The sequence below is a fragment of the Cyrtonyx montezumae genome, unplaced genomic scaffold, assembly GCF_038088225.1.
Source record: "Cyrtonyx montezumae isolate F1298 unplaced genomic scaffold, pur_monq_1.0 scaffold_16, whole genome shotgun sequence".
Classification (NCBI taxonomy): domain Eukaryota; kingdom Metazoa; phylum Chordata; class Aves; order Galliformes; family Odontophoridae; genus Cyrtonyx; species Cyrtonyx montezumae.
Window position 1 is genome coordinate 7,261,808 of NW_027071892.1, and position 8,632 is coordinate 7,270,439.

The following is an 8,632-nucleotide window of genomic DNA, read 5'->3' on the forward strand; positions in this document are numbered from 1 at the left end:
CCGCAGCCCGCAAGGACCCGCAACCCGGCCCAGCCCGAGGGGCGGCCACCGAGCACGGCAGCCCGCAGGCCCGGCCTGTGCCGCTGCCGCCTCTTCACTCTCCCCGGCCCCGCTCCGCTCAGGGGAAGCGCTCGGTACCGGCGCGAGGCGCACAGCCCCCGACCGCCGCCGCCCGGTAACCGCCCAGCACCGGAACTACGGCCCCCAGCGTGTACCGCGCAGGGCGGAGCGGCCGAGGGACGCGGAGGTTGGGCCGCGGCGTTCGGGCGCACGGTTGTGCTGCTCCCCGCGGCTCTCTGCGACCGCGCCTGCGGGTGTCGGGTACCGCACGGCCACGGCACGGCGCTGCCGGACAGCTGACCCCGCTCCCCTCGGCCGCCTCTCCGTGCGGGACGCCTGTCCCGGATCGCCCCCCACACGGCCCTCAGAGCCCGGCGCCGTTCGGGTACTGGCTGACGCGACGCTGATTGGCCGAAGGCGGGCGAGCGGCGGGCGCCGATTGGTCGCCGGGTGCCCGCGGGCCGGCGCCCTCGCCGTGAGGAGAGCGCCCGCTAGCGCGGCGCGGTCGGTGCGGGGTCGCCATGTTGTGCGGCGGGGACGCGGTGCCGGGCGCTCTGCTGGCGCTGCTGGGCGCGCTGCTGGTGCTGAGCCGCAGCCCGGCGCTGGCGGCCCTGCTGACGGCGGGCCCCTTCCTGCTGCTGCACGTCTTCAGCCTGGAGCCCGCATCGCCGCACAGCGCGCGGCGCGTCCTGCGGCCCCGCGGAGCCCCCGCCCGCATCGCCCACCGCGGCGGCGCGCACGACGCTCCCGAGAACACGCTGGCTGCTGTCCGACAGGTCAGCGCGGGTGGACCCGCACGGCCCGGCCCGCCGAGCGCTGGGGGGGTGAAGTTGGAAGGTGGAAGTGCGGGGCTGGCAGCCTGACCTCGCCATGGGAACAGATCGCACCGACGGCGGCCGCACGGCGTGTGCGGGACGGGCGGGGATCAGGCCCGGGCAGAGTGGGCTCAGTTTGGGCACGTCGTGCCTGAGCGGCCTGCTCCCGAGTGACACGTTTGGCGGGCGAGGGACGGGCTGTGCACGTAGGCTGCCCGACTGCTGGGCGGATGACACCAGGCTGGGAGGAAACGTCGATCTGCCTGAGTCTGCACAGGCTGGATCGCCCAAGTGCCGGGTTCTGCACTTCGGTCCCAGCAATGCCGTGCGGTGCTACAGGCGTGGGGCGGAGTGGCTGGAAGGCTGCGAGGAGGAAAAAGTTCTGGGGGTCTCAGTCATCGTCAGGATGAACGGGAGCCAGCTGTGTGCACAGGTGGCTGAGAAGGCCGGCAGCATCCTGGCTTGTATCAGAAATAACGTGGCCAGCAGGAACAGGAGGTTGATCGACCCTCTGCACTCGGCAGTGGTGAGGCTGAGCCTTGAGTACTTAGCTCAGTTTGGACCCCTCACTGCAAGAACATTGAGGCCATGGAGTGTGTCCAGAGAAGGACAACGGAGCTGTGATGGCTCTGGAGCGCAGTCCTTTGGGGAACAGCTGAGGGGACTGGGATGGTTCAGTCTGAAGAAGAGGAGGCTCAGGGGAGACCTTTCTGCTCTCTGCAGCTCCTGAACGAAGGCTGTGGTGAGGTGGGGTCAGCCTCTTCTCACAGGTAACAGTGGTAGGATGGGATGTGATGGCCATAAGTTGTTCAGGGTAGGTTCAGGTTGGATATTAGGAAAAGATTCAGGAAGAGTGGTGATGTATTGGCACAGGCTGCCCACAGAGGTGGTGGAGTCACCATCCCTGGAGGTTCCACCTGAGCTGTACCCATCTGTGAGCGACACATGAGGCCTGGCTGCACCCCGCCCCGCTGCTGGGTGCTGCTGGGGGGTGTTTGGGGCTGTTGGAGCAGCATGCAGAGCATCTCAGTAACAGGCCATTTTCTGTTAGGGTCTGTAATGCAGATCTACAGATTGAGATGAGAAAACCTGATGCTGTGGGACCTTCTCTGTGGGACTGCTATCACAGTGCTGCCAGTTCTGTCAGTGCTGGGCAGTGTGTGCTGTGTATCTGCCTTTTCTTGGAAATGGGACAAAAAAGCATTGATTTCATTCAACCCTGGTCCCTGGAAGCACACTGTATTCTGAAAACAGTGTTTCCAATCCCTTTACTTCGGAAATTCCAATAGAAGAGATTTTGATTGATGCTCTGAAATGACATCTTCCACTGTAACCAGAAATCCTGAGCTCCCCCTCCAGAGTCTGAGACACCTGGTAGGAGTGCTGGGTCCACAGTGGCCTCCTCTGTATGTTAAATTGTGACTGTCTTGATACTGTGGTAGACTCAGTGCATCATTACTTTTCTGAATTTGACTGCTGTTCTGCTGACACGAGCATCAATAGGGGTAATCCCTGGGAATGTTTGTTTCCAAGAAAATGGAGAATGTGTGTGTTTTCATTGGAGAAAGTGCACCAAGCACTTGGCAATGTCTCAGAGATCAAACTGTTAGTTAGGTAGAAGCAAAAATTTGGAATTAAAGGTGTAATAAAAGAAGAAATGGCAAGCCTTACAAATGGGGATGACTGATACAGGATAATGAACAAACCAGAGCATCTAAAACTGAAACAACAACAGAGATCAGCAGGGGAATTGATGTGGGAGCCTTTGTGAAACACTGATGCGTTGCTCATTGCAATACAGAGTATGTTTTGTATGCAATAGCAAGAATGAGAGATGCTCTTTATATTCAGTGTTGTTCAGCTATATGGGCTACATCTTATCTGTTGTACTTCTACTAAATATCCTTCTGAGCAAATGATCATTTTCTGACAGGTCCTGACTGTACAATAACTAAAGAAGACTCTGAACTTGTGGGAAGGTTGGGAGATAGGCACAGTAAGGAGGAAAGAGCAGATGGAATACCAAGTAGGAGCTGTTGATGTGATGGTTTCTCAGTGACACGAGGCTTTTAGTTCTGCAGAACTGTGAGGCTGGGGGTACCTCGAGTAGCAGCTTGGGCACAGCTGGCACTTGCCTGTCAGGTATGCTTCCCTTCTGTTCTAGAAAGTAACACAACTTACAAGTTATTAAACCAAAGGAAAGAACAGCACTCATTTTACACTTTTTATCCTGAAACAGTCTCAATCCTTAGAATAAGATATTATCAGTGATTTTATCTGTAAAATAGGTTACATCCATTCAGATGATCTATAAATCTATAAAACTACTTTTGTTTTTAACACCAAGCACACAGAAAAGAACGTTAATAGTTCATTAATTATTATCAGAATACAAATGAATGGTAGCAGTACCTATTTGAATTCTGTAAAGTTGCATTTTCTGTTGTGTGATTTCTTTTTCTTTGAAGGCAGCTAAGAATGGAGCAACGGGTGTTGAACTGGATCTCGAATTTACTGCGGACGGTGTTCCCATTCTGATGCACGATGAGACAGTGGAAAGGACAACTGATGGCTCTGGAAGATTGAGTGACTTGACTTTTGATGAAATTAGGAAGCTTAATCCATCTGCAAAACACAGGCTAAGGTAAATTAAATAAACATAGCACAGACTTGGTGGTGGTACAAGCAGCATCTTCCCAGTCTGTTCCTGGGAACGTGATCACTGGAGCCACACAGTGAGAACTTCCACAGCTGCTGAGCAGCTGTTTTTCACTGTCACCTATCAGGAATAATTTACTGATGTGTGAAGCTGCTTCTCCTACATCTCCAGCTTGTCTTATTCTGTCAGGGTCTGTGTTTCTGTCTCAGTGCTAGGGAACACTGTCAAAGCAGGGTGAAGTGTGAGGGTAGGTGGTCAGCAGCTGTGAGCATCAGGTTAGACCTTGAATTTGGAAGGATGTAGTTGTGTAGCTTTGGGATTCTGAGGGAAGAAGAGATCCTTGTACCTATGCAACATTTTACAGTGTCGGGGAGCTGATGCTGCTGTTACTAGTGGTACTTGACCCCCCAGTGCTAATGTCTCACCTGACTGTGCTTAGGAATCCCTCTGAACAGCTCTGTAGCTGGGATGTATGTGCATGCAGTGTGCCTTGACTGCACTTCAGTGAGAAGTTCTCTATTTCTGCAGGAGCGAATTCCAGGGTGAAAAGATCCCAACTCTGAGAGAAGCTGTAGTGGAGTCCATGCAGTGGAATCTTACAATCTACTTTGATGTCAAAGGCCATGCAAATCAGGTACCACTTATTGTACTATGACCTTTTCTTTGGGTTTTCAGCCTTTGTTTGCTGGCCTCAAAGCTGGTCTCTGTGGTACACTCCCTTTTCTAACATGAGTGAAACTGGGTCCGCTGTTTGGATTGCCCAGAGTTGGGCTGTCAGAAACAAAGACAGTGTGTTCCCTCATCCCATTCCTTTGTCCTGGAAAATGGCAATTTAAAATTAGACTGTGAGTCATGACTGCTGAGTTCAGCTCACATCACCACAACAAAACAAAGGAAATCCCCTGCCTGTACTGAGGGGACCCAGTATCACATCTTCAGTCCATGCTAGGGATCCTGGTCATCTCTACCTTGTATTACTGAAGGGAGATACAGGTGGGCAGTCATTAACATTTTTATGCAAGTCAGTAAAATATGGAAATAAATAATTTTTTCCCTTTTGAACTAAGCCTTTGGTAGTTCACTTTTTTTCCCATTATTTATTTAAGGGTTTTTCAAACAGCAGAATAATGAGTAGCATTCTTAAACAGAATCATAGTCCTGGAATCATAGAATGGCTTAGGTTGGAGGAGACCTTAAGAGATCATCTAGTTCCAACTCCCTTCATTTCAGACTTGTTACATGAAAGAGGAAAGTGTTTCTAAAGAAATGAAATGACTTTGCAATGTAAAGTAAATATTACATGTGTCTGTAAATATAACATCTGTGTATCTCTAATTGGCAGGCAGTTGATGCCCTAAAACAACTCTACCTGGAATTTCCTCGTTTGTACAACAGCAGTGTAGTCTGTTCTTTCATGCCAGATGTTGTTTATAAGGTGATGTCTCTTCAGAGTTTCTGTGACTTAAATTCTGTCTGGGAATTTCAGTAAAGATACACAACTTCCAAAGTACTTCTGGGTGCCTGAAATTACTGCATAATCTGATGAGATCACGCAGTTCTCATTAGAACTGCACAGAGGAAACTACAGCAGTACTGTAAAACTGTACAGAAACAAGTATGTTGGTACACAATTAGGTGTCCATGTGCAAGATAGCTGTTAAATAAATATCATCTTTTGATGTAAATACAGACTTTTCTTACAACAGCTTTCTAATTCTTGTTGTTAAGATTATTTATCCTGTATTTTATTCAATTTCCTGAATGTTCTGTTCCAGCATCGTTGGAAACAAAATGACCTGGGGGGAAAAGGGGAGAAGGAATCTGCTGGAGCTGCATGTTTCTAGCAGGTCACCCCCAGCCTCTCCCAGCTGGACACAGGCTTTGTGTGCATTGGTCTTTTCTCTTGGACCTTCCAGATGAGACAGGCTGATAGAAACGTGGTAACAGCACTAACACACAGGCCTTGGCAGCTGAGTCACTTTGGAGATGGGACACCTCGCTTCAGTTCCTTCTGGAAGCATTATTTGTATATGATGTTGGACGTCATTCTGGACTGGAGCCTACACAGCTTCTTGTGGCGATTCTGTGGGGTTTCAGCTTTCCTCATCCAGAAAAATTTTGTGTCTCAGTAAGTGCCAAAGCTTGCTAACGTACCAGGAGGCAATACCATTCCATTAGTCTCTGAAGGGGAGTTAAAACAGTACCTGCTAATCATTATCTTCTCTTTAGTATTGTGTAAGATTGTATAGATAGCTTCTTTACTGCATGCAATCTGATTCCTTAAGCTTCTGCCTTTTACAGGAACAAAACACAAAAACTGATATTTTCTGAAGGATAACATGCTGTCATTCCTGATGGGTTACCAGTGTCAGACTGAAACTCAGTTTTAGCCTCAGTGCTGTCTGCCTTAAGCATTACAGTGTTTGTCTTCTTACAGTGTCCTCGTTCCTTTCAGAGATTACGTGAGGCACTGGTCTTCAAAAGGAATTCAAGTGGTTGCCTGGACAGTGAATACATTTGCAGAGAAAACATACTACGAAACAGTCCTTGAATCCAGCTACATCACAGACAGCCTGGTGGAAGACTGTGATCCTCACTACTAGGCCTGGGCCTCCTGGGTACACACCGCCTTCTGGAAGCTGTCTTACTCAGGTGTGAATTTACCATCAAAAGCAACCTGACTCTTCCTTTGCTTTGTTCATTCTTGGTGATAAAGTCATATCAGCCATTTTTTATGGCATAACATGGAGTCGTACCTTGATTCTAGTACTTGAAGCTTTTTGTTCTGTAACTGTGTAATAATTTGAGACTTTTTATGGTATCTTAAGAGCATCTACATTACTGTTCTGAAATCAGTGGTGTAATATGGTGCCAAAATAGAGGGCAGGTATATTTCCTTCCTCCTTCACAGAAAGGTGGCCGTGCTGCATCTTGTAGAAAGCACAGTCATAATTTTGGTAGGGTAATTCCTTGTGCCACTCAGTTGCTGCAGTCACAGTTTCCTTGTTTGGGCCGTGCTGTGTTCAGCTGACGTGCCACGCAGTACACGGAGCACTGTGTGCTGTGGGAAACCTGCACTTAGCAACAGAGCAGCAGATTGCATGGATCAGTGGTGCAGTTCAGCACGCTGCTTTGTATATAAATGTTCTTGATAGTACTCCTCCATTAGAATTAGTTCTAGCTGACATCAGATCTAGCTGATATTTAAAATCAACTTTAAGAGGCAAAAGGTACTTAGTAAAAATTTAAAAAACAAACAAAACCAGTTTTAAGTGGAAAGAACCATGCAGTTGTCCCAGTGAAGCTCAGACTTCTAAACTAGTGGCAGATCAACTGCGTCTTCTCCTTCATGAAGTGTGACAGCACTCAAACGTGCAACCTGCCTGGCAAATGCTATTCATAGCTTTCCAGTCTGCTTATAAAAACACTTCTGTTTGCTTCTAATTCTGTGATGCTCTGAGATGTATAGTTACTACAGCACACACTCTCTCCTGGGTGATAGCAGCAGTGGCTCTTACAATCTAACACGATGAGGAAATGCATTGCATTCTGGAAATAGCTTCACACACCACCACAGTGAGTAAGGGCTCCAGGTGGTACCACACAGACAGTGACAACACTATTACAGTGCTTTTCTTCTTACAGATCTGCCACTCTGGCAGCTAAATGCAAGGGTAATTAGCTAATGAATGCTGCCTTCTGCGAGCTGGCTTTTTTTCTTTTTATCTTGAACTACACATAAGCACAAAGAAGCATGGAAGTAAGGGGGTGTAGCACTGTAATGTGATGGAAAGCACAGCAATGACAGCAGAGTAGCAAAGCCCTAGGCTGCACCAAGTGAGGATAAGCTCAATGCAGCAGCCACGGGCACAGAAACAAAGGAAAGAATCTGCTTACCTTTCGAATGCCTTGGGTAGGCAGGGATAGATCTACAGCAAGATATCCTCACCTCCACTGCCAGCCCTTAATGAGGGCTGGGAAGGGCTGGATCCTGGCTCCAGCCCTTCTGGTCACTCAGGTATGTTGTACACACCTGAGCTCCCCTGTGCTGGCCCCACCTTCCCACCAGGTGTCACTCACTGGTTCAGGCTGTGACTTAGCACTTCCTCCACAGGGGACATGCTGGATTCCCTGCTGTGTTTTTTTCCTATCACATCGCTCATCCACCGTGTGCTGCAAAAACCAACAATCTCAGTCATCTTCCCATGCTGTATCGCCTGTACATCTGTTGCACCTTCATCCAGTGTGGCCAGCCCTGAGTGCCAACCTCTGCGGTGTTCTGCAGTCGTTCTCCAGGCCCTGCTCAGAAAAGCTGCCTTCACAGCAAGGGATCCTTTCTCTAAAGGTCTCTTCTTTTTGTGGCTGCTTCGGTTGCTGACAGTGGAGTCAGTGTCTTTGCTGCCTGTGTTATTCAGTCACACTCTGGCTACATGTGAAGTAAGAGAATAAAATTCCATCTCCCAGCTTATGTTTGTATTTTGTCCTTTTTTTCTGTATCTTTGGTGACTTGCTTTGTGTTGTCCTTAATGCAAGCTCTGAGCCTAGGGAGCAGATGTACCTTTTTTCTAGGCACTTATGTCCAAAGCAGCTGGGGAAGAGGAAATAAATAAACCAGGCACTGCTAAAAGACAGGTAAAAATGATAATTAAAAAAATCTAAAGCTTATTAGCATTGCAAAGCTGTGGCTATGAATAAAAAGAAGTGAGAGTCACCTTGAGAAGAGTCCTTGTGTTTCTTCCAAACTGCAAAAGCTCTGTCACAACGTTTTTGTTTAGAAGGGGTGGTTTTACACAGGTGAGAATTTTGCTGAGCAGTTTTTTGGGTTTTGTTTTTATTTTAAAGAGTTCATCATGCTGTTGTTGGGCAACTGCAATAAAGCCTACATAAATGGGTCAGAGAAGGGCAACTAAAGCAGAGGATTAGTGAAATTCACAGAAGTCAGTTTGCAGCCATTAAAACATCACAGTCATAAACACCAATGGTGCTTTAATTTTATTTTCTCTGTATTTGACCAATACTAAGTTGGCTCAGATCAAATAAGTGCTGTTTGAACAAAACAATGGGTATAAAAATAGCTTTGGTTTTATTCACGGTTAGG

At 48.3% G+C, this 8,632-nt stretch overlaps 1 protein-coding gene across 4 annotated transcripts; it reads left to right on the forward strand.

Annotated features, from left to right (window-relative positions):
• Window positions 1-581: 581 nt before the first annotated feature.
• On the forward strand, window positions 582-8,631 carry GDE1 (glycerophosphodiester phosphodiesterase 1). 4 transcript variants are annotated; one of them, XM_065732605.1, is made up of 7 exons: window positions 582-836; window positions 3,344-3,519; window positions 4,063-4,168; window positions 4,877-4,969; window positions 5,451-5,662; window positions 5,990-6,186; window positions 8,377-8,631. In XM_065732605.1, the coding sequence occupies exons 1-6, from the start codon at window positions 582-584 to the stop codon at window positions 6,135-6,137; spliced, it is 990 nt and encodes a 329-aa protein (XP_065588677.1). In that variant the 3' UTR covers window positions 6,138-6,186; window positions 8,377-8,631. The 4 variants fall into 4 exon arrangements, with proteins under 4 accessions (XP_065588677.1, XP_065588676.1, XP_065588680.1 ...); XM_065732604.1 differs by lacking the exon at window positions 8,377-8,631 and having other exon boundaries at window positions 5,990-6,457; XM_065732608.1 differs by lacking the exons at window positions 582-836; window positions 8,377-8,631 and adding an exon at window positions 1,384-1,401 and having other exon boundaries at window positions 5,990-6,457.
• Window position 8,632: the final 1 nt, after the last annotated feature.